This window comes from Numida meleagris, chromosome 14, assembly GCF_002078875.1.
Source record: "Numida meleagris isolate 19003 breed g44 Domestic line chromosome 14, NumMel1.0, whole genome shotgun sequence".
NCBI lineage: Eukaryota > Metazoa > Chordata > Aves > Galliformes > Numididae > Numida > Numida meleagris.
In genome coordinates, this window is record NC_034422.1 from 3,682,117 (window position 1) to 3,708,554 (window position 26,438).

General features: G+C 38.1%; 1 protein-coding gene across 4 annotated transcripts in view; it reads left to right on the plus strand.

Annotated features, from left to right (window-relative positions):
- TMEM132D (transmembrane protein 132D) overlaps positions 1-26,438 on the plus strand; it is a 229,164-nt gene that overhangs the window by 13,428 nt on the left and 189,298 nt on the right. For 2 of the 4 annotated variants that reach the window (XM_021413018.1, XM_021413022.1), the window contains exon 1: positions 15,838-16,479. The exons of the other annotated variants lie outside the window; for them this stretch is intronic. In XM_021413018.1, the coding sequence (XP_021268693.1) occupies positions 16,401-16,479 (79 nt within the window). In that variant the 5' untranslated portion in view covers positions 15,838-16,400. Of the gene's footprint in view, positions 1-15,837; positions 16,480-26,438 lie in introns of those variants that run through there. 4 annotated transcript variants of the gene reach the window in all.

A 26,438-nucleotide genomic window follows, 5' to 3' on the forward strand; every position in this document is an offset into this window, starting at 1 on the left:
ATATACTGCAAACTGTACAATGAAATCCTAGTTATGGCTAGGGCCCTTTGCACTGCTGCAGTGAAAACAATATGTACACTGATAATATCTGGCTAACAGAGACAAAGGAAAGGATTACAGTAACAGTAGCTTCTTGTAAGACTATTTTCTGCATTTTCCACCTGTATCTCTTAAAAAAAAAAACAATTCCTATGTGGTAAAAACGCAAATTAAATCCCCGATTTGCAGAACTTCTCAAATTAGTTTTTTTAGGCATTATTAATCATGTTTCTTTTATGTATTTTCCGCACTGTGTGAAAACTGAGATTAAATGACTTCTGCGACTACTGCTATGTTAAATGTACTGTACAGAGTTTAGAGGCTGTTTTCCTGGTATAAAATAAGGCTTTTCCGTGAGAACATCCAATCATTCTACAAATGAGTGCTTCAAGGTAGAAATTTCTTATAATTCAGAGAAGCATAAACAAAGTTGCAGAAGTCATCTTCCTTTTTTCTTTGATGTGTATGCTCTGCAAAGTTAATGGTAGTTATAATAAGAGTTACAGGTTTTTAGCCAAAGTTAGGATCTGTTATCACTTCAATTCTGCTTCTTGGTTAAACTTAAGAATAAATGATTTGTTATGGAGATGACAAGGTTTTACAAAGATTTGTTACTTTTATTAGGCTCTTGCTGGATTCCTCCCTAAACACTGCAGAAAGTCTGGTTACAGGTACTGCAAATGAAATGTACTGCCTCACCTGTACATCACAAATGGAAGTGCAAAAGTGAAACATTAATTACTAATTACTAACTGTTGTAGGACATACATCTTATGCAGATGATGATCCATTTGGTATTAAAAATACTAGTTCTATGAATTCTTGTTAGAATCCTGACTTTTTTCATTTGATATTGAATTCACTCTGAATACACTGGTACCAGATTATCCTGATAGAGAGCATCTGTAGCAGGTACAATCTAAACGTGTTTTATGTGTATAGGTTCTTCACTCAGAAGAAAATGTTATCTACAGTCTGTCTCATTTTAAAGTATTTTTCTTTTCTGTTTCCATAATTAGCAGTCAAAAGGTATGCAGCATGAATGATTCTTCTTGGCCCAGCTTTGAAAGGCTTTTTCTAATGCAATGAAAAACAAATATAAAACAGTGTCCCTCATAGTGGGATTAACTGCAACTTTCCACATCCCTTCTGTTCTATTCTCTGTTTTTTTTGTCAAGCATACTGGAGATTAAGTAATGAAAATAATAGCTGGAAAAGAAGTGCTTAATTCTCCGCAGAGACATGAGAGAATGTGTGAGCTATAGCCCGAGAGTTCTTGTTATTATAGCAATGTTGCTCTAGTTTGTATTTACAGTCAATGCTATAGTATCTGTAAACTAAAAATGTCACCAGCCTACTTGAAAAGGAATTGTAATTTATAAATGGCTACTCCACACACAGTGTATTGCTTCCAGTTAAGCAAGAAAACTTTTAATCCTTAACAGCTTATCCTATGAATTTGCCTGCATGTATGTATGTGCTACAGGCCAAAATCTGCTTTTTCTTTATCTTTGTAAGATGGCTTTGTAAGACAAACAGGATATTTTCTATGATCAGGTTATATCCCTAGCTATCTTTGTGTGTGATCCTAACGTAACCACAGTTCTAAAGGCACGGCTGGTATAAGCAGTTGTTAGTGTGTTTTATTTATTAAAAGCTGGACTTGTATGTTTTCTTTCATGTGTGTTTTAATTTCTTTGATAGTGGTTCTTTGAGTAGTTAGATGTCCTTCAGATTACAGTATAAATAAAAGGAGATCTGTTTTAGAGTAAATCTTCACAGATACTTGAAATCTGTGAAGAAGAAACTACTTTTCTAAGTAAGGTGGGGAATTTTTGTCATTTCAGGCCTTTTAAAAAGTTTAGAACAGAACCCATGAAGATTATTGCATATATTGAATATGAGAGTGAAAAGTCTTGGGAGAGAGTATTAAACTTATTGGTTTAGCCTTTTCTAATAGTGTAGTCTAGAATCTGCTTATTTCCATCAAGCATGGAGTGGATAATCAAATTTGTATTTTTAATCTCAATGAACAGCTAAATCCAGAGTGCAGAAACTTGCTTTGTTTTGGAAGAGTCAGGGGTCTCTGCAAGATTTTTGTATGCTATCTGGCTTCACTTTGATTCAATTAAGAAACAGAAGATAAGCTTTTACAACACTCAAGGGGTCACTTAAATGGAGTTAATGAAGAAACAAAAGGTGTAATAAGGCAACACTCTCTTCTGACTGACTTAAATTTGAAGGAAAGGCTCCTATTAGGAGCAGGTGAAGAAAAACATGCATCAAATCTACCCCAACCACTTCAAGACATACAGTCTTTGCTTACGTGAAAAAGCAACCATGTGCTCACTGAAATGAAAAGAAACAGGTTTGAAGTTTGGAAGTCTTTATTCTGGGCTTAGAAAAATAACTTAATGTCAAGAAAGTGTCGCAGTCCCTAAAGTTCTATTTTTAAATCACACTTGGATCTCAAAAGAATAGACAGAATTAGAGGCCAGAGAATCTCAGAGGCCGGAGCAGTCATGTTCACCAGGTGTGTTAAAATGCCTGCTAATATCCAATTATATATCTGATCAGCATTTGACTTCATTTAGATACAGCCTCTGGCAACTGCATATTAAAGATCGAATGGGTGAAGTTACACCTCACACCATCGCCTTGCCTCTAAAGCATGTTGCTTTCTTGAATAATCTGAGATTAAAGTTTTTAAATTCCTGTAATGCAAGTGTTGTGTATCTGTCATGCCTAGTAAAATAATTTGAATTATTTATTAATGACACATAATTGAATAGCTTATTTGTTTAAAGTGCAGAGCATACACCCTTTGCATCCTACTTAAATGATGAACACTTTGTTTATTTTCATCTTTGTAATGAGATGGAATGGATGTGTAAGTTAATTATTTATGCTGCTTGGTTTACGTAATTATTTTGGTGGGTTAATTACCTCATTTACTGACAAGTCCAACTTTTAATATCTTTAGAAACAAAACAAAATATGACATTGAGTGACAGAAATAGTCTATTTCCCTGATCAAACCATTTATATGGTTTAGCTTAGTGCTTTAACTTTTGGTTAGCTGTGATGCTTTCTAACCACGCAGTTGGACTTGATCTTTATAGGCCACTTCCAACAACGCTGTGCTTTAATTTCAACCTAGCAATGTTTATAACAGACATTATGAACAGGAACAATGTTTAAGTTTTATAGATTTTTGCGATGTCTCTTAGTGTCCTAGTGCATGACAGTTCTTATGTTTTTGCCACATTCTTTAGTTAAGATGTACTAAGCTTGTGTAGAGAGTAGACTAAATAAATGGAAGTGAAATCAGCTGCTCTTAAACACAAAGTATAAATTGCTGAAGGGTGATGCTTACCTTGCAAGCTCCTGATTTAATGACAATTGTTTTTATTCTACTTTATTACTGATGGTGTGTTCAGGAAATAGAAATCACTAGTAACATATCAAGATCTTGCAGTGTTTTCTGATAAGTACTTGTTAATTTTTCTGGATTACTACTTATTAAACAAAGATTAAATGTGGCTATTAAAAGTTGGTGATAATGTTCCAGGAAAAGGGCTTTATTTCTGCATGTGAAATAGATAGTGGGAAAGGACTGTTAAACTCCAAAGAAGTGAAGGGGGAAAAAAGGTAGTAACAGAATAGATATTGCTTTATATAAATAGTCCAATAAACTAAAATTTTACTTTTCTTGGACTACACAAGTATGAAATTCTCAGCAAGATAGAAAGCAGGGGAAAATTGTGTTCATTCCTACATAACATCATTTCAGATATAATTGATGCAATTTATATTATTCTGTATCTTAATTGATACTTTTTGATTAAATCATCTAAACAGGCACTGCTGAGACCCTTACTGTGTAACGATGACACTAGTCTGACTAATGTTAGTTTAAGCTTCTGAGTATAAAGCAATTTGAAATAATTCTGGATTTAATTGCAGATTAGGAAATCAGTACCAGAATGCTCTCACTCCCACTCATGACCAGTTATGCAAAGAAAGTCTTTCTGACCTACATGTAATCACCTGTATGAGCTGATGTTCATTACAGAAGTAGAGAGTCAAATTCTTGACCTTAGAAAAGACTTAGAAGGTTGGTATGCTAGAGAATAACTACTTAAGGATTAAACAAATGGTAAGAGCATCTCCAAAGCTTATACTTCTCTTAGGAAAGAAAGTTAAGCTGATACCAATAAGCAAGAAGCTCAGCTGCATGATAGAGATTGAGTGTCTCATAAATTAAGTCCACAATAAATTTTGTGGCTGAAACATAAGACTATAGGATAGGAAAAGCAGGTTTCCTGAGTTTCCAGATAGTCCTATGGATGAGATCCCATAAAAGCCTAATTTTGCCTAGGTTTGAGGGGACTGACACTAACATCTCCAGCTATAGTCTGTCTTTCCTTTTGGAACTAAGTCACAGTACATCCAAGAATGGAAAATGCATGAGCCTGGAAGAAGGGGAAACAAAGGAGTTAACTGTAGTGACTGAGGCAAGTGAGTGAGAATGGGGAGTTCGCATGCTGCTTACCTAATTACTGGTGAGCATGGAATATAAAATTAACCTGATAAAGTCTCCTCATCTTGGAGAGTATCATGGAAATGATTATACTCTCATTCATCTCCTGAAGGTCACCTCCTGTTTGAGTGCAGTCCAGTGTAGCTCAAAAAGCACAGTTCAGAAAAGGGGAAACTTAGGAATAATCTCAAATAAGCGCAGAAAACCCTTTCCTTGGGATTTTAACTTTACTTATGAATGTGTTTTGGAAACAGTCAGAACACTAGCAATCACCTGGTGAACTCCTGTTTGTCTGATGCAGCTGTACCAATTTACTTCAGCTTAACTAGACTCACCTGTACTTGATTAACTACAGCTGATAACTCTGGGCAGCTGTAACTAATTAGGGCACTGAGTAACAGTCAGGACTTTGGGAAGGTTGGTTTTTCAGAGATAGTGCTAGGTGAGTGTCAGCAATTCCTGAAATACCTGGGGATTTCTTTGTCTTTTTTTCTTCATGTATTTGAACTCTTGTGGTTATAGCATCACTTGCTTATAAGCATTCTTAAATTCCTACTTCTGTCTTCTGGCAAGCACAGGGATGATGTTTTTAAAAGCTATGCAGTGACTCTAATATTAATCTTTCAAGTATTAAGAGCTATAATCTGTTGTGGTATATTTTCCCTTCAGGTACCTTTATCCCTATGTTTGTCCCTTTGACCCTAGTCTTGCTCACTGATATCATGCTGCTGTTTGCTCTGGTCAGAGAAACATAAATGGAACCATATTCAGTTCTGCTGGTATAGGGAAAAAAAATCTTTCAAGAGCCTTAGTCAATTTAGTTGTAACTCTTGTTTTGAAAGAATGTTATGAATAGTTGAATCTACAGCAAGTAGATATTTTTTTGTCTTTTAGTTTGTAATGGCTTCATTTTCTTAATAGACCACTTCGGTATTATAAAAGTTGATAAGGAACAAAAAGATTTTTATGGAGTGAATGAAATGTAAAATCCTTTCTGGAATTGAACTTCTGCACAGCTGAAGCGCATGTATAAAGCTAATTAGAAAACTGAAAATATGGTACAATACTTATTTAATTATTTTTAAAAAGCACTTCAAGAGTATATATAACTAAGAGACACTAGGTTCTGCTCCTAACTCTGGTAAGGTATTTTGTAATCCAGCTTGGTTACTTCATTTCCTGTTGTGTTTAAAATTTCCATTTTCTTAAGATGTTAAAAATAATACTGTTATATTTGTAAGCCATATTGGGATGGAAAATACTATAAATTGAATGCAAAGCATCAGTACTGGATGTAAATCGCAGTAATGATAATGACTGGAGTATTTCCTGGGAACTTTGACTCTATAGAAGACATTTGCTTCTGTTCATTAACCTCAGGAAAAACTAGCTGTTAATGGCCTTAGCCACTAAGGTGCTCTCTGAGCTGTGTGTTTGCCCTCAGTAAGCTGGGAGCAGGTAGTTAAGAACTCAAACTGTTGTATTTTCAGAGGATTTTATTTTTGTATTCATATTACTGCAATATGGGCACTTGTATCAAGTTAATATCCTTACCTGTTAGACTGGATCAAGTTTTCTGAAAAAGAAATCTAGATTCTATTAAAACTTGATCATTTTGAACCCTAAGGGAGCCATAGGCTACAGGCAAAGCCTTAGGAATCTTTGCAGGGCAGTATTGTCTGGAGAGTAATGATTTCGATGCGGCAAAGGCAAGAGGCCTGGGGCCTGATTCTGGACATATCAGAAAACATAAATTCATTTAACATCAAGAAGCAACCATCAGTAATGATTGACCTTGATGGAACAAAGGCAACTTAGAAGATGATGTTGTTCAGTGTAGCTGTCCGCTTATTTGGAGAACCTAAAATGGTATTTGTAATAATGCCACAGGAAGTTTAAGGCTACATTTAATTGCTGTATTGAACTTGATTCTGGGAATCTCTGGCTTCAAACAGGTTGAATCAGGGTAGGGTATGGATGGACTAGTATTTTGGAAAGTTACATCTTTATATTGCAAGATAAAAACTTGCTTAAGGTTTGGTGGCTAAAGTACTTGTATTTTTCAGTGTTATGAGAAAATAAGCACAATTTGCCACTTTTTATAGCTAACACTACAGAAAATGCTATACTTCTCAAAAGCATGTGTAACAGCATGAATAACACACTGAGTGACCACTCAAATAGTGAAAATACAAGCTATGTGGAGGAAGGGAATTCGCAGATGCAAATATACAGTAAAATTAACATTGTTCAGCACAGTGGAAAAAGTCATTGCTCTGCTGTCATGTGTTTTCTTCTGAATTCATTTTCAGTTGGATGATAGTAGTGGTAAGGCCTCTAACTACAGAACAACAGGCTGTTTACAGTAAGATATCCATTGACTGATGTTTTATAACTTGGAATTTTTTTGTTAATATATGTGGAAGATTTTCTTTGGGATAGATATGCCCCTACATGATTTTATTTCACGGAATAATGAAAATGCATTACTTTGAAGGGTAGAGGGTCAGTTTAACTCACTTTTTTCCCCCCTCTAAGTTGGCAAGACATTAATCTATATTATCTGGTTCCTCAAGAAAATTAGAGCTTAACTACTTCATTTGCTCATTCTCTATCAGCCAGGCTCCATGGCAGTACTGTTTCTCCTACGATACACTAGAGTGCAGTATCAATTCAGTTCAATGGATTTAAATATTTACACTTCAGTTTCTACTAGGACAATGAAAACCAACATTTCACTTCCTCCATATGGGCTTTTGTAGGCTGTTGGAGTTGGTATGCAGCTTTTATTCACAAAAGGAATGTAACAGCCAGCAAACTTGTGCTGCTTTTGGGGGCTGGGGACTGCTAATTAGAACAGCAATGTCACCAGACTGAATGTCAGCAACTCCCTTCAGGTGGAATTTAGAACATCGTAAGGTAGTCCTTATAAACCTTATTTAGGATCAAGATGTTAACAAGAAGCTGGATTTTATTATCTCCTAAGCCATCTTATTCTCTTTTCTTTTTTGTTCAGCTTTTCTACTGTAAATTCTTTACAGGTTCTAATCCCTCAGCTTTTCAATTTTCTGTGTAATTTTAAATCTTGTTAATAGAACTTACTTTCAAATGTGTGTTTCGTTTCTTGTATTTTCTTTTTTTGGCTGAATGTTCATGGGGCTAGTGTAATTTCCCTTTCCATTTCCTTCTCCAGCAGCTTCAACTGCAATGGCAGCCAATGTTTATAGTGTGAAGGTTAGAATACTCCAGATATCTTCAGTTGCTTCCAACTATTTACTGACTCTGCAGTCTCAATATGAAATCTTCTATAATGTGGAAGCTGTTTCCAGTATACTGTAATGGCTTCCTACCATATGTTGTCCCATCTGTGATAAGAGTGAGGGATCTGAAAGAAGGGGGGAAAAAAAGGCAGAAACTTAAGAATGAATGAGTTCAACTGTGTGCAATGTTACCCTTCCTTGAGGAGAAAGTAAATATGTTTGTGAATATGCTTGAAAAGTAAATGTGTTGTACACATCATGAATATTTCTACCTCCAGCTTATTCCACATTGTTTATGAGGAGTTTTCTGCACAAAAATATGGGTTATGAGGCCTGAAAAATTAGCAAAACTGAATACATCTCAATAAGTGCAATGGGGCAAATGATTTACAGTCATTTCAATGGATTAAAGTGTTTTTTTGGGCCTTCAGTAATGACTGACACTCTGGACCACTGCAAGGATAAACCACAACAATATTTTAAACAGAAATGCAAAAGTTGTTATAACTACTTTAAGATTTCCTGCAAAGCTTCCCAGCTCTGTTTACAGCTCATATCTCTAATGTAAGTGAGGCTAGAGCAGGAGGAGGTATGTATGTTTGTACTAAATACCCTTTAAAAAAAAGGGGGGGGGGGGGGGGAAGGGCGACGGAAAGAGGAACAGATCAATTTTAAAATGCTTTTTATGGAAAATTAAGTTGTGCAAGTTTCTGTGTTTCAGAGATTCTTCCTCTTGCTGTGTATATGTTCTTCTGTCTTATGGTAGTGGAGAAAAAATAGCAAATTGTATTTACAGTTTAAAAGGTACACTTACACAGAAGGTTTAAATTTGGCTCCATGTATCTCTTCATTTTGCAACTCTTATTCTAATCTTCCATTCATACATAGTTCAGTTTATTTAGTCTCTTTATGTAGAAACATTATAGTATGGGTATAATTATAAGAGCTGTACTAAACACTTAAATGTCAGATACTAGCTATGGGGGGGTAGCAGTACCCATCATACATAACCCTTGTTTACCCTTCAATAAAAATCTATTGAAGACTTAGGCTTTATGGTCCAACCCTTAATGTAGAGTGATCTAAGATGGCTAGAATTCAGTCTGCAGGCAAAAATATTTCAAATAAATGGCATTATTCAATTGCTAGTAATTTGAGGAACAAAAATGTTTAACATCTTACGTTGATTCAGGAAGGGAAACATTTCCTGTATATATCAAAACAGTGCTTGCTTAGCTGGTTTAAGAAACTTAATTTTTTTAAAACCTTTTTAAGCAATGTGGTGTCAGCACACTTCAAGGGACTATAATGATTACTCCTTAGCGTCTACAAACAACATTTTACAAACTGGAAGTTGTACTTTTTACTCGAATGCCTTTGTTTTACTGTTTCTTCACCTTCACAATTTTGTTTTGTATTTCAGTAGATGCCCAATTATCATTAGATTTTTTTAGATAAGAAAATGCGTTGCACCTCTGACTCGTTATAATAATGAGCCTTTGTTCAAGCATCACAAAATGTGTAGCACTAGAGGTCACTAGCACTCCATCGTTAGCGAGTATCTACTGGAAAATGTGGTTGAGTCAGGTCTTAGCAACAAGCCTGTTTTCTATGAAGTTTAGTAATATTTGCACTGCCAAACAGGCAACAGTTCTAAGGTCTAAAGTATATGCACAAGTAGACACCATATGTGTTTGCAAAGATATGTTTACAAAAGATCACAAAAAATTCAGAGCTGCTTTTCTTCACATATTTGGATTTCTTGTTCCTGCCAAAATCTTGGTTTATTCTGTTTCATTCTAATATGCAGTCAGCCTGTAAGTGATTATGCCATATTTCACTGAGTCTTGAGAAACTGCACACTTGTTAAACATGTCTCCCAGTACGAGACACTAGTAAATGTTGTGCCTCTGCTCCTGGATTCTAGGAGAGGAGCACAAAATGTGAACTTAGAATTTTTCATTTATTTTAATCTCCAATTATCTGGCCCTAGTCACAGTATTGTGTAACAAGACTAATTAGTGTATTTCCTGACCTTTATATTAAAAGCTGTCAGTTGAGTGAACACAAAGTTGCATTTTTGGACCCTTTCTGATGGCAAAACTACTTTTTTCAATATTTGCCTCCATTAAAATTGAAGGTCTAAATGAACAAAAAACCCTCTGTAGGTCATCAAAATCACTATCAGTAATAGCTTATTAATTAAATGTGGAAAATTGTTGGGACGGAATTCAGCAGGGAAGATGGGAAATAACTTTTTTTTTATGAGCCACATGCTGGGATGTTCTGATTAGAAGTGCCTCACTCAGCTTATATAAAGGTAAGGATATCTTAAAACAGCAAATATTCTATTTCTGGCTCATGTTGAAAACACTGTAAGCTGTTAGAGGATGATAGGGTAGGTCCTATTTCTTGTCAAAACAACACTAGCACATGGTAGAGGTCAGTATTGCAACCATAAAAACAGAAGAGATGTGGCAGATGTCTGTAAAATGAAACATGTCATGGAAAAAGTGACCAGGGACTGATGGATTGCTGCTCTTTTCCAGCAGAAGTTGGGTGCAAAGTTTGTAGCGTGGGCTGTGGGTAATGATCTTACATGTAAGGTGCAGCTAGGCTAGGGACATGGTTTTCCTGAGGGCCAGAATGTTGATGTCAAAAGTTAACATGGGTTCAAGGGGAGACCCATGAAAGGAAAAGTTGTCAGGGTTTTCTAACCACCTGTGGTTCAGGTGTTGGATGCTGAGGAAGCATTCAAGGGAATTATATATTTTGGCCTCGTTCTTGGCTGTGCATGCAAAAAGCGTTTGCTTTTTGACTCTGTGGGAGACAGAATAGCAGGCTATACAGAGGTTTCATCTGTCCCATTCCTCTGTTCATTTTCATTTGATATTAACAAAGGTATGCAAAAAAAAAGCTGGCAGTGCCTGCAGGTAAACATTTACATCACCCCTACAGTAATGTCAAATGGGCTTCGCCCTCTCAGCAGCTTATAAAACATCATGTCAGCTTGTCTGTGGTTATGTCTCAGAACAGTTAAGGTAACATCCTCAGTTCTGCTGTCTCATGCTCTCTGCTGCTGTGAACCACTGTCCTTTTGAAAGTTACACCATTGAGAATATTACAAGATTTCTGACTGGACACCGTTCATGTTAGCCCCAGAGCACATTCTAGTCATTCAGATTGCTTCCTCTTCTGTAATTTCCAGAGTGCTCATACTAGCATGTAGCATCTCACTGCTATGGAGGCTTGAACTGGACACAGCCAGGCAGATGGGGTTTTCATTGTGCCTATTAATTTTCTCATTATGTGTTTCTTCCTATAGTGACTTTCTTCCTGATGTGTACACTTACTAGTTAGACTATTTATTGAGATTTTATTCAAGTTAGCCTCTGCATCTTACAAGATTTGGTGCGTATAAATCTGTGCAGTTTATTGTACCGGGAGTACTGTAACTTGCAGCCAATGCTGCTTTTAAAATCCTACCATCAGACGAAGCAGGTTACTATATTAGTTCATTAATTAAAAAAAAAAAGCCTCTAGATACACTTTTCGTCTATTAGAGTGCTGCTGATTTGGCTGATAACAGCCAAAGTATGTAGTGATAAGGATCTTTGTCACTTTTCGAATTCGTTTAGAATCAAGCTATTTGAGTCTTCATTGGAAACAAGTAAAGGAGAGTGCAAACTGACTGACATCATCTACTTTTTCAGCTATTGTCAACTGACAGCAAGCCCAGCAACATAAAGTAGCCTGATAGGAATGCTATTCACCAAGAAGGTTAGCATTTGATCATTAAAGAGATAGGCACTCCAATGGGTATTACCACTGACAGTAGAACTACAAGCTGTCAAATATATTTTTATTTGAGCCTGGTGAAGATTTTGAACTGAATCTGACTTTGTCATATAACAAATGCACTGTAAGCAAATGAAGTGATTTATTTTTTAATTGTTCTGTGAATGAACAGACGAAAATTAGCTTTAAATGTATTAAAGTTTTAATGTCTCATCCTACTCTCACTGGAACAAAATCTAAGTGCTGGTTAATGTCAAAAGGGAGCAAGATCCAGACATTAATATAAAATTGAAGAGTGTGATTCGGTTTGGTCTTTGTGGTGTCTTCCATTATCACAATCTGATTTTCGTATTATTCATGTGGGAGCATCACAAAGAGCCTTCAGCTGCTGCCTGTGACTCAGCTGGCCTAGATGCAGTGTGCACATGTGACAAAAAGAAGTTCCTTCCTGAAATGCTCTGTATCTCCTAAGTGGAGAGAAGAGACAACAAATGGTGTGCTGAAGAAATGAGCAATAGAAGCATAAAATAGCAACTTCCATAAGTGGAACAACTTGTATTTTGTTTTATGAGCAGCAGTCACAGAACAGCTACTGCATTGTGACTACTAAATGTTTTGAAGACAACACATTAAATTGGATAAAATTGCCAGGAGGTCAAACTGATCATGCTGATTCCTTTTCATCTTCCGAGTCTATAATTCAAATTGCACTTTATTTTGAATGTTGTGCAATAACAAGCCCAAATAATCCATTTCAAGGTCTTCTGTGCACTCTTCAAACAATTGCGGGTGTTAGAGGGAGGAATAAAAATCTGTCTCTAAAAATCAATTGTAAAGTATACAGGGGCTTCAGTGCAGAGGATTTTTCGCTCATTTTAATGGAAAGTGAAAAATATTTCTGGAGAAAAATGTGTAACTGCTCTGTTTAGAAGGCCCCTGCTCCATTTAACATGCCCTACTATTCCAGGTCTGTGGACAGAAAGAGAATTATTAGAATACAATTGGCTTTTGAAATGAGTTGTTTGCTCTCAGATCACTGGGCACGTTCTCTGTTCCCACATCTTTTAGATATATGTATTTTCCACTTCTAAAACACTTAGATACTGAGCAAAATTCTCCATTGATGTGGAAATTCGTAGGAATGAAAGAGTGGGAAGAGAAACATTTTCTTTTTTTCCCAGTCCACCTGGCTATGTTCTGTTCTTTAGTCTGCTCTTCTTTGCTATGTCAATAGGATCTCTTCTAGACTTGTACTTCCAGCTTGTGTTAACATTAGGGAACATCATTGCTGGAGCGCTGGAACAGGCTGCCCAGAGAGGCTGTGGAATCTCCTTGTATTGAGATATTCAAGACCCATCTGGACGCTGACCTGTGCAGCCTATTGTAGGGAACCTGCTTTAGCAGGGCAATTGGACTCAATGGTTTCTTGAGGTCCCTTCCAACCTCTGCAATTCTGTCTCTTAAAAAAAAAAAACTACAGAACAAAGGAGGAGAATCAATGAACTGATTAGAAGAATTAGTAATTTTAATTACATAAAGCAGACTGTATCTATCTGTTGTTATATCACATTGATGAAACAGGAAGTCTCAGGGTAACAATGGATTTTCTCATTACTTTGTCAGATATAGATTTTTCTACCTTTATGGTCAGCCATAGGTTGTGCAGATGCAGTTCTGTAAGAATCTTCATTGTCTTGTGTTTTCCTAAAGCCTGTCTTTCCTTCACAATTACTTGTGTTAATTGCCTAGAAAACTTCAGGCATGCTTGCCTTGCATATTGGTAATAAAATGATGTTTACTCATTACTGAATAGTGGAAATTGATGTGATTTTTTTTCCCATGAGCAGTGTCTAGGAAAGTTTTCCATTATGGATCACAAAATGCTAGATGCCCAGGCTAGAGTTAGTGTTGCTGAAGTGTTGTCACCTGCGCTTACAGCAAGATATCAGAACTGAGGCACACAGCGCAAAGTGAAACTTTGCAAGTGGCATAACCTTCAGCTGTCACTTTGCTTCAGTGGATGTTTTACCAAAGGGAGGAATCTTGCTGTACAGGGAGTGCAGCGTGAATGCAAGGAAGGCTCGCTCTTGTGTCTTTAGGGTCTGGAGGCAAGGGAATGCCCTTGATGAAAGTGGTCCTGGGAAGGGTTGGGGCATGGAGGGGGAAAATGGGAGAGTGGAGAAAGAGGAGGGAGTGGACAAGATGCTGTGTGTCTGTTACTACCTACTAAAAGTAAAATGTCTGAGGGGTGCTTTGAAGCGAAAAGGCTAGTGAGGCATAAAATTTAGTAATTAGTTACTGACCTTTTAAGTGACTTTTACAAACAGTAGGGAAATAAAATGTTGAATTTAAATAAATTTCCTTTACAAAACCAGATTCAGAAATCTGTGCAGTAAGTAACATCATTCTGGACTTGATTACCTGGCTTCCACATTTTTGCTAGAAACTTAAATGAGTGCTTTTAACTCTGCTGGTTCATGAATGGTGCTGCAAAATGACAAGAAGAACAACGTAATCTTGCAAATATAGTATGGCACAAGAACTTCCTCTTGCTCTGCAATTCTGTAACTGCTTCTTCAGTTCTATCTTTGTCTAGTTATCTCTGTAACTGGAAGGCAGTAGGACAAACTATCTCCAACTGTTGCGTGAACAACAAATGACACATGCTGGCCATAGAGCCAGAAACTCTAAGGAGAAAGCTATCTTTTTTTAATCCTGCAAAAGATTATTTTCTTAGAAGCTGATAATAAACTCACTACCATGGCACACTGCTAGAGAAAAAGTTTTTCTTGGCTTTTTTTGTAGAATCTGTGAAGCTCTTCTTTATTCCTCAGAATACAGATTAACTGGTATGTTATGCTGGCACATTTGAACTGCCTACTGAATCAAGCTGGGCATTGACTTCCTCCCCAAATGATGATTGCTTTATCTTGGATAGGAGAATTACTATAAATCTCTCTATGTTGGAAAATACTGTAAGGTTTTTGGCACAATGTGCTATAGGTTGTGTCAACAGCATTTTCTGTCTTTTTTAGAGAGCTGATGTTCTGAGATATGGCATTTTGACAGAAACAAATGCACTTTCCAGAGTTTTGTTTCATTTAGGTCTGGGGTTCCTCTCTGGGATTGGTCATACTTCTTAAACTGATGCTAACTTATAGAATGGATCTGCATTGTCACCCAAAATACAGCGTTTTCTCATTGCATGGTTGATTATGTATTCTTGAGTGTTGGCAAATTATGTAGTCTCAAAGTTTATTTTGAATGACCTGCTTTAAAGCTTCAGCAGTGCAGATATTACTGTAGAAAAATATTTGTATTGTTACCAAGCACGTATTCCATGAAGGGACAAAGTGGTTGCAAGTTCTTGTAGCTACAATTTTATTTTATCTTCTTTAGAGTGAGCTGTGGTAAATCGTGTTTTGCTGCCATTCTATCTGCCAAGCATAATGCAAATCCTGTTATTAAGCTCAACTAAAGGTTTGGCTTAGCAGAGCAGTTCTGCAAAGGGAAACCTCAGCAGTTATTTATCTTTGTACTTGTGTGAATACTATTTAAACCAACTGTACGTATTGTTCCTGCTGCTCTTCCAAATAGATATAGTGTATTCTACTACAGTCTTCAGGTTACCTCCCCATTCTGTCTGCGCGTTTCGTTTGGCTCACGACTGATTCAGTAGATTAGGGAGAGGTAGGAACACCGCGCCAAAGCAGCGTGCTCGGCCGGCTCCGGCAGCCCCAGCTGCGGGCTCGTTTGGGTGCCGGCAGCAGCGCGGCGGTGCCAGCCGCCCGGCTCGGGGCTGCGTCCTGCGGCTCTCCCTGCGCGGCGCTGGGCGGCCGCTGCTCCGCTCCCGGGCAGGTGGAGGCCGGACCGCTGGGCAGGGGGCGGTGGGGGCGGCGGCGCTCGACTCCCCCGCGGCCGGGGCCGGGCCAGGAGGCCCCGCTCCGCCCCGTTCCGCCCCGCTCCGCGCCCCGCTGCCCGCGGATTGGGGCTGCCGGGCTGCCCGGTGCGAGGCGGGGCTTGGGCGGTGGGCTTATTTATCTATTTATTTGCCTCGTCTTTTTTTGGCTATTTTCGCGACACCTCTTGACTTTAAATCTCTGCCTCTGTCAATAGCAAGCGCGGCTCGCGTAGGATGGGCTGGGGCCGGCGGAGGCGGGCGGGCGGGAGGGCCGGGGCGGGCGGCACGGGCCGGGCTCCAGCCGCGCTGCATCCGCTGGGGCGGCAGCTCCCCGCCGGCCGCTGCGCCCGCCGGCCCCGAGCGCACTGAGCGGTCCACAGTCATGGCCTTCGGCGGGGATTCGCGTTTGCCCCGTTCCTCATGTGCAGAAAGTCAGAGAAGTCCATGAGGAAACTGAGAACTTCAGGAGAGGGGGAAAAAAAAGAGCGAACATCAACAACAAAAAAACCTGCCTCCGTGTTCGGATGATCTCTGGGCTGATCAGCAGCACCCAGAGGTAAACTTTAGTGCAGCCGCGCTGCTCCGAGCTTTGCCTGCCGCCGGGGCTCGGGCTGCGAGCCGAGCGGTTCTTATTTCTCTACTGAGAGGAGGGGGTTTTGCTTTCACAGCGTCATCTGTCTTGAAGCTCGGAGGGAGGATAGGGGAGGGTTCGAGGTAAAGAAGTAAGTCCTCTCTCCGAAGGAAATGCTTTTTGTGCTCAAGATGACATCTTTTGAAAATGCAGCCTCTCCACTGGACTGATTTTTATTTTGACTGGGAAGTGTGAGAAACTGAGCCCGAAGTTCCCACAAACCCTAGGATGTGCTCTTCTGGGATTAGCAATATGGGGCATCTGTTGTCACCTCTCCTCTTGAGCCTGGCAGCACTTTTTTCTAAAGGTAAGGCTCCATCTGTCTGTTTTGCTGCATCTTGGTTCTTGTTTATTTTCCATACGCAGATTCTGTCTCCTCTCTCTGTGATGCCTTGAATGTTGATACCGACTATTCATGACTGAAGGACTTGGGAGAAGTCATGTGTTGGTGAAAAAAGATATCTTGATGGGAAATCCTGAGTAATGGGATTTTTTTCTTTTTTTTTTTTACTGTACCGCTTTACTGGGACACTTGTTACCTGCAGGGTACGTTTTTGAACCTGTAGTAGGTCTGATGATCACATGAGCTAGTAACTCAGTTTTGGATTGCAAAGGATTTTGTTGAAATCTGAAATCTTCAGGGTATGGGCTGCTGGAATTAGCTGTTCTGCTGTTATCATCTGTGTAATTTTTCAAATTAAAAATCCTGTATCTCAGACTTGGCAGTGTTTTACTGAATGGGAGAAATATGTGCTTGCTGAAATGTTTAAAAGCTGTGATGTGAGCCTGAAGCAGGCATCTGGTATTCTGCGTGCTGAATAGAGTTTGAATGTCCTGACAGCATGACTTCAGATGACTCAGTGGTATCTTGTTGCCCTCAAGTGTGTTTACAGTAAAGAAAACCAGCATGTAGAGAATGTACTCACTTGTGTGTGCCTTTAAATACTCTTTTGAACTTTTCAGAGATGGCCTCAGCCAAAAGGTGAATACATTTTTGCAATAGTTATTTTAGATGAGCGTTCCTGTGTAATGTAAGTTGGGACAAGTGTGCATTTCTACTGAGAAGGAATTGTACATTAACAGCTATATCCTGGCATGAAAACAAAATTGAAAGCTCCCATGTGCTTAGTCTTCAGTGAGGAGTAATAGCATATGCATTTAATCTGTGAGTTTGAGAACATACTGATAAGGAGTTCTGCTTAGAGACAGATCCCTGTTCAAATAAAGTATTGCTTACTCTCAACACCTTTTCATACTTCAAGATGTCAGCACTTTTCTTTTTGATTAAGTGAGTTATTTTTACTAATTACTTTGTATCTGAAACTGAACTTTCTGACCGAAGGCAAAATATACAGCTGTCTATTTCTGTGGTGGTTCCCTATATAAAAAAATCATGTCTTTCCTTCCTTAGAACAGATTGAGAAAGAAAGGAACAAAATTGTAAGTCTTCTCCAATGTTACTTAACTGCAGTGCCTACATAAGTACAATTTAAAAGTTGTAACTGGAAATGCATTAGCAGCAGGAGTTGGAACTCTGAAACTTCTGAAAATATTACTACTTTCACTTTGCACACAGGCTTTTGATTACCCAGCAGGACTGTAAATCATGTACTTCATTATAAGCAATATCAGTACTTTGGATAGGCTAACAATGCAGTAAGAACATAACTTTTTCATCTTTTTCTCCTTTTTGTGAATGTGTTTTGGATTGCAGCTTTAACACTGCATTAACAGTGTTTGACTGGGATGGCAGCTTACTGAAATATTGGAGTGTGAATGGCATTGCAGTCCTGTGGAGTTCAGTGCTTTATTGCCATCTCAGCAACTATTACATTCAGATATGAATTTGTTCTTAAATGTTACTTACATCTGCCTGGGTATCTTTCAAAGGAGAAAACTGGGTATGGAAAGGAGGTCTCTTAAGTAGAAAGAAAATGCTGTAGAAGCTGGTGGGTGAGATTTTTTCTAGGTATTATGAAGTCTCATTAAATCTAGTATTTCTTGAGACTGGATAAGCAAGATCCCATTAGAATCACTGGCATTTTGTGTTATTTATTTTGCACTACAGATATGTACATGTTACTGTGTGATTGCTGGGACCTTCGGCTGTTCAGTAATACAGATATCTTCTATCTTTAATGTAATTGTCTGTGTCCACACTGGGTAACAGATCTATCTGCACTTCTATGCCTTAGTACATTGTGAAAAGACCAGAGTGTTCTAGAGACTTACAGTATAAAATAGATAATGCATGAGGTTGATTCTCCCTGTACCTTTGAAAAAGATTAAAAAAAAAAAACAGGACTTGTTTTTTTTACTGCTACAGGGCATGTTTCTTAGATGTGTTTCTGTTACTAATAGAAAAACTCTAATTTATGACAGGATAACAAAGTTTTCCTAAAGAGATACAGAATCTTCTCACCTACAACAGCAATCAGCTGTCTATTGTGTATAGGTCTGTTGCTGATTACTCAGAACCATGGCAACACACCTTCTCACTGCACGGTTTCAGGTAATAATGTTGAAGACTTGAGAATTCTATTGCAGTTTTGCTTTGCTTTTATCTTGTATACAAAGAAAATAGCTCTAGCCTAGAAGTGAAATGTTCTTTTCTATAAAGAGCTTCATGTTCTTACCAGAACAATTTGTCACTGATGATATAATCCATGTTTTTTAATAAGTTCAGCCTTAAAATATAAATGTGCATGTATACATATATATCTCTAGAGAGAGGGACAGAGGTTATAAGGCTATGTAATTGTAATGAGGGATGCAGGTATATCTTGCAGCTTTGTCATTAGTTAAGAGGTTTTTGAACCAGTCTAAGGGAGCTAATGCTTGCCCTTAGTCAGCTGGGCATGTTGCTATTTGGTGCCACCTGTGAAACAGATTCTCCAAAAACCTTCAATTAAAACATAGCCAAGCCCAGCTGATGTGAAAACACACACTAATAAAAATCGGTTCAATAATGTGGGAAATTTTGTTCCCTTGCTAAAGGGAAAAACCTTTCATTAGCTTCATTGAGGTAGACCAAAAACCATAGTGTTGTAAACAGCAAATTCCGTGTTTGGTACAAGTTTACAGTAAACTTAACATCTCCAAAAAAAAAAAAAAAATGTATTTTGTGAGACTTAAGACTAAGGAACCTTTTACACTATGAATATATGTTGTCAAATTAAAATATAATATTTATTTCATATTTCAGATTTAAGTTGAGAGCAGCAAAACCAAGAATGTTATAGTGACTTACTGCCTGTGTTCTGATGAGCTTTCCATGTTCTTTGTCATCTGGGGCTGAAATTTTCCTGCAAGTCACTTTCCAATGAGATCTCAGGCCACATAGTTGCTGTTCTGTTTTTTTTTCCCCTTACTTTTGTGAAAGCATGGCTTGGCAAATATTGGGCATGCATACCTTGTATGCCCCAAAGAGTGTTCCATACAGGCTGGAGATATGGATGCTCTGTTTGCAGCAATACCCATTGCCTGTTATAGGAAAGCTGGGGGGAAAAAAATCTCCTAGAAACCAAAACCCTAAACACTTAGTTTGGCATACTGTAGTGTTCTTTGAAACCTCTTGAACACATTGAGTCTTATATTACAGAACGGTTTTGTCTTGTTATGGCCGAACTTCCTCTGTGCTATTTTACTGATTTCTGTGATGATACTTAACAGCAGAATATGCTGAAATACTTCAGTTATGATGCCAGTGGATTGCATCCTTGTGAACTGTAGCTGTACAGGAAGCCATACTTCTTTCTTTTAATTTCCCTTGTACATCCACTGGCTTCAGTGTGAGCAGTGCAGCACAAAGAATGAGGCAGCTGAGCTTGTTGGGTGTGTTCCATCTTCCAGGATGCTGTGGGCCATTTTTGACAGTATTTGTGTGCAGATTGAACTGACAGTGGAGTGCACTCTGAACCCAGTATAAATAGGAATGGGGAAAATGAAAGGCTGAGGAGTGCAACAACTTGTCTTTCAGCACTACTTACTTTGTATCATTATTCTGGAACACTGATAGCAAAATGGTATTGTACATGAGATTAAAATTGAAGGTTATTATATTTGATTTAAGATATATTCCTCTCCCCCAGCCCCTCTATGGTGCCTAGATGGGAGCTTGGAATTGAATTTGATTTAATGTTGACAGATTTTGATGGTGATGATGAGGGCTATGTGGTTTTTCTCAAAGTAACCCTGTTGACAATACTTGTGGGCAAACTTCTCCCAGGCACCTGCTGCTCTTGCTGTACAATTGGTATGTGTAGAAAACACATTGCATGCTGATTTCAGATGTCTGCTACTTAGGTGACCATAAAGTGGTCAGTAAGAGTATGTCAGTAAGAGTAGTTCTCTGAGGCCTTGTCTGTATGCAGAAATCAAAACAGATTAACTTGAAGATCCAAAAGATAGAAGAAATCTTTCTAGCTTAAGGTTCAAGCTGTTTCCATAAAAGCAAAGTTCTTATACTTTATCTCAGCTGCACTGAACTCGCTGTTTCTTGAGACATTATGTGAAGGAAGGGGAAACTGAGTTGCACTTTGCTTTCTTTCTGTTTCTTGGCTGCATGCTTCTGGAGGAAGCCCAGTTCTGGTTTCTTTTAGAAAAACAATGAATTCAGACGGAACTAAAGAAATTCTACAGCTAGACCCATGTTTTATTTGTCAGCTGCAATACTGGCTTCATGTGATTTGTCTTCTAATGTTTCCCTGTAATGTTCTCATTTTTTACTTCTGTCTTTTCTATTATTATTTCCCTGGGACTGGCGGGCTTTGTGACACCAACCAATGTTTTAGATGTTAATAAAAGCAGCTTTATTCAATAAGGATGAGTTTTATTTAATAAAAGAATCAGAAGGTAACCTGACTTTTCATGCTGCAGTCACATTAAATCAACCTCCTGAGGTTGTTGTGGATGCCAAGTTTAGTGTCAGTCTGTCACTGGTCCTAGGATGCACAAACCTGACTCTAGACAGGTTGGTTGCAGAAAAGCTGAAGAAGTAACTTTGATTCACTGCAGGTTTGGTTTATAAAGTGTTACATTAAAATACTTGATTTTCACCGATCTTCATAACATTGCCTGCTGCAGTATCAATGACAGTTCAAAAAGAAGTGGATCTTAAATACTTCAGGGACATCTAGATAATGCTAATTATTATGAGTGGATTTAAGGTTCATATCTGAGCATGTTAGGCTATACATCAGCCTCCTGCGTGGGGAGAAAATTTACTCTAGAAAGATGATTGATTTCTTCTTATATTGTTTAGACTTGGTTCCAGGGCATGGTGCTAGTCTGATGCTACTGCAGAGCTAATGGACGGAAAGTCCTCATACTCCAAAGAGCACAGCCTGTGTAGTGTCTGGACAAGTCTCCGTGTTCCAATCTAGAAGTGCAGCTTACACAAGAGGGTGACATAACTTCCAGGTCTGTGGTGTAAGATATTGGGTCCATCTGCAGGTCCACAGTGGGATGTGATCCAGAGCACATTTAAATCAGTGTATATATATATTCATTGCCTCTAGTAAGCTTCAATTCGGTGTGTAGACAGAGTTTTCTGGTGCTGTGTTTTTCAGCTGTGGCCCACACACCAGTGGTGATTCATGGAACATCTGAGCAGTGTTGTGAAACCAGTGCTAGACATCTCATGTATGCAAGCTAGAAAAGAACACAAGGAGAAAGTAAACATAGCAAGGGTGCATTCAGAGTGCATCCCAATTTCTGTCTGGTTGTAAGCTAAAACATTTGTGACAATACTGTGCAAGATGGTCTAGGATTCTTTCAGAAAAGTAAGCTTGCTCTTGTCCTTAAAAGGTTTGATGAAAAACCACTGTAGTGAGGCTAACTGTAATTTAAAGTATATTTCTCTGATCTGTTTGGTATTGCCTCAGTATTTTGGGCACAGTAGTTGATAATGTGAGTGTTTCTAATCCACTGCAGCACAGGTTCACTTAAATCACATTGAGTAGTGGCTCAGTGAAGCAAGGTAGGAGTAGTCTGCCAGAGTTGTTCGTGGCATTTGTGCTGCAGGGTCAGTTAATTTAAGAGGCTCCCACTGTACTCTCTGAGGATGTTTGTTGACTTTCACACTCCTTGACTAGATTGTTTTTTAAAAACAAAGATTTCCGGAAAGATTTTTGGAGGTAGTATTCTGTATTGCAGATGCACGATTGCCTACATAAAAGCTGCTCAGCAAAATGCGCTCATTTTTGTTTCTTGTACAGTCCACCTAGAAATGGTTGGCAGTGGTTCTTCCTAGGCCAACGTCATACTTCCTAAATGGATTTTAATTACAAAATGTAGGCTCTCCCTTCCATCTGCAGTCAGTTCACTTTCTCACAGGCCCATCTAAATCTGTTTTTAAAGTTACTTTGAATTGACTTGAAATCTTGATGTTGTTTCAGTGGATTGTTTGAGCCTCTTCCACTGAGAGTCTCAAAAGAGCTAAATAGCTTTGATAAAACTTCACAGTATGTTAAAAAAAAAAGTATAAAAAAAAACCCACCCAAAACAACAAACCAAAACCAGATAGTCAGTTACTTGCTTGTCATCTTTAGCACATTTACAGAAGTTCTAATCTGCTTAAGTTCACAAACATGTACCCCCTTGATCTGAAGAAGGATGTCTTCATATAATCAACATACAGGACTTGGGGTAGAACTGAGCAGTCCTGATTCTGCCCAGTGGAGGGCAGAGGTACACATGCATTCTCTAAGTTTATTACTGCACTTAGTTATTCTGTAAGCAGCACAAGATGAATACTTTCAGAATCTTCACTGCTCTGTAATGTTTACACCAATTTTCACTGTCTTATTCTATTTAGGGTCTCTTAACTCAGATCATAGGAGTTAGGCACTTTGTTAGATATTAAGTTTGCCTACAGAATTTGGCTCAAATGAATACATTAAAAAACTTGGCCTAGCTTCTGTAGAACTGGATGGAAAAGGAGCATCTGTGAAGGAGGTGTATCCTCATCTACTATTGTGTTAGTACACATCTGATTTATGACTGATTATACCTTGTTACTGAGATTCTAGTGGCAAGACTTGTTTCCAAGATTTAATAGGCACTTTTCAAAATCTTAGTCTTTGCGAGCTTTGTGGTATCCCTGTTAGTGACAGCTGTTATACCTTCAGTTACTGACAAAAGCAAGGTATTGCTTTTTAAAGCTTGATGCAATGCTCTTCCTAGATCATTCCCTTGTTTACTAAGGGTTTATCAGTTAAAGTTCTTCTATTCCATACCCTGGTCCATACCATCGGGCAAACAGTTGTACAGGGATCATGACTTCAGTTGTGCTGTGCTCTCTCCTTTGTGGTTGACTGTGTCCCCTGCAGCAGTTGTCTGATAAGAGATGATTTCTTGCATACTGAACACTTGTGCACAGTAGGATTCTGTTATATACTTCTGACTCTTTGACACCATCTGCCCACTAAAGTGGTTTTAATGGGTTTCCACTGAGCCAGGCTGTACTACAGCCCTGACAGCATGCTCCCTGTACTTTAAAAAAAAAAAAAAAACTTGCAGAAAATCTATCCATGAACACTGGCTTCTGCAACAAAAATGATGATTACATACTGGTTGATATTCTGGAATCAGAAACCTCTACTTAATGAGCTTTAAAATAGGAAAATGACTGATAGTGCTAGGTTGGTTTGTTTTTAACAATCTTATTAAGCATTATTTCTTGTCCCACTTTTTTTTGGTCAGATATTATTGTCCATTTACAGAAATGCAATAATTTCACCTCATTGGAATTCTCTTTTTTTATGAAAGCTGGGGAATGCAGCGGTTTGTGGTGATTTAAGTGTCAGAGTATTCACTGGCTTTCTGTAACCTTTGCAAAATTACTTCAATTCTCTGCTTTCTCTTCCCCTTTGTCTACTCTGAATGCAGGCTCTTTAGGGAAGGACCTGTTTACTTGCTGTTTATGTAGCACCTGGCCCCTCTTCACAGATGAGATGTACATCTTACCACATTAGAAGTGATTAATTACTAGTGTCTGACTTACAAATTGGAACATAGCATTCTGATTGCCCTGGTCACTGGACAGCATTAAGAACTCTGAGTTCTGTTAGAATGGAGAGTAAGAGCATCTTAATGGGGGGAAAAAAAGTGAGATGAAAGCATCTCTGATTAAATGTTTTGAAGAGCTTACCTAGATCTCATCTCTTGATGTTACAATTAATAAATTATGTAAATCTTTTCAGACAGTGACATGATATAAGAAACAAAGCTCCTTATAAAAAGGTGTCATAAAGATGATATTTCTTTCTGTTATAAGCTGTGTTACTAAACTACTAAAGAAAGCCACCTGATTTTAAACATCTGTATTAGTAATGCCACAAACCACTTAAATTGTGAGGTTTTTAGTTTCTTTGGAAGGTGGTACAGATCTTAGAAATATTACATTCCTCCTGTTCCCCTTCAAGACTTTGGGGTTTATTTTAAGCTCCTTCATATCGCTAAGATGCAAACATATAGGATAGCAGTGGTGAATGAGATGAACTCATGAAAGGAACTGTTGGTCAGTCTCTTCTGTTACTGATGGCACCTGAAAATTGAAATTGTCAGCATGAATGGATTCTTCTGAACTTCTGAGCAACTTGTTGAGGACGCACAGAATCAGAGGCAATCCTGTTCTTAAGTCCTTTTCTCTTAATTACATGGAGCTTGTCCTCCAGCCAGGATGAAGGTTTCTACCTGAAGCATGTTTTTTTTCTATGCCTCATGCTGTACTGCTCCTGGTTTGTAGATCTGTATTGGGAGTTAATACAAGATATTTGAATCTCTATTTCGAGCTGTCTGTGTGCTAGAGAGTAACTCGTGTTGAGGTCCCCAAGAAAAAGTCTTCCATAGTATTACGTTTTGAGCTTTTCAGTAGACTGTGGTATGTGTAATGCCTTCATCCCAGAGAGGGGAAAAAAACCAACAAATGAAAAACTTCCTGGTAGTCATAAGTCATTAGCTGTGAAACTTCTCATTAGGAAAGATGCTTACCTGTGGAATATATATATATATTTAGAAAACTGACAACAGTTCCAAATGGTCATTTAATAAGGAGTGAGGAACAAGCACAACTGTGCTTATGATGTTTTCAAATTTCATTAGTCTTTGGTGTCTCCAGCTTCTCTTCTTATTTTTCTATTCTATATTCTGTTCATCCTAATCAAAATCCAACTGGTCCTCTGCAAATGCTCCTTTCTGGCAGCTTTGCTCTGCTCAGCAAAACAAATGAAATGTTCTAAAATTCATAAATAGTGGAACATCCCTAGTGGAGGACAACAGGATTTTTAATGTTTAGTTTCAGAATAAAATATTGAAATGTCAGAATTATTCATAACATTGATCAAACTTAATTTTACCTATCTATGGTAAACCTATGGTAAACTCATGTTACAAGCAGGCAAGACTGATTTCAGTTATTTCTCATAATTATCTCTTGTCTGTTGGTTTGTTTTTTACATCCACCTGAAATGAAAACCAAAATAACTGGAGCTCACTTATTTCTTGATATTCAGTGGTTAAAAGTAACTCATTTTGTTTTTGCAGTAAAATGTTTTCACATTCATGTGAGCTTCTTAGTTCTCATCCCTCTTTCCAGGAGTAAAGCTTTTTTAGCATTCCTTCCTTTGCAAAACAGAAGCTCTTATACTTCGTAAATGTCCTTGGCGATCTTCCTTGACCTGCTGGCAAAAGGTGATGTTGACTTGGTTTTCGTTTACTCCTCAATTGAAATAGATTGCACAGCTCTTGCAAATAGACTTTGCCTTCTGCCCTGGTGCTGGTAAAGAAGTGCTACTGCATAATGTGGCACTACAGATACCATGCAACTTAAGGTGATAATGAAATGATGTAGTATTTTATACTGCAACAAAAACTGTGTTAAATGCTGTGAAAATACAGAAACAGTAAATCTTTTGGTGTCAAGGTCCAGATTTAAAGAGGAAATGTGCAGAAATCTTAAAATTTGAATGTGGAGAATGGTTATAGCAAGCCTCCTAGAATTTAAAAGCTGTTTTACTGGCATAGTAGTGGCTCTGTAGTTGAGCACCTCCAGTAATCTGTTCCCAGGCATATTCATTCTCATTCCTTTGTAGAAAAATTGTGATTACAGAAATCTGATGTAGAAGCTTATGGATTGGCATGGGAATGAGTCAAAATGGTAAAAAGTTTGACATTCATCACTTGGAATGTTTGTGATTGCTGTTTTCAGCTGATTCATTAGCCTTGCTAAAGTAACATCATGTTCCATCATCAACAAATCAGCAA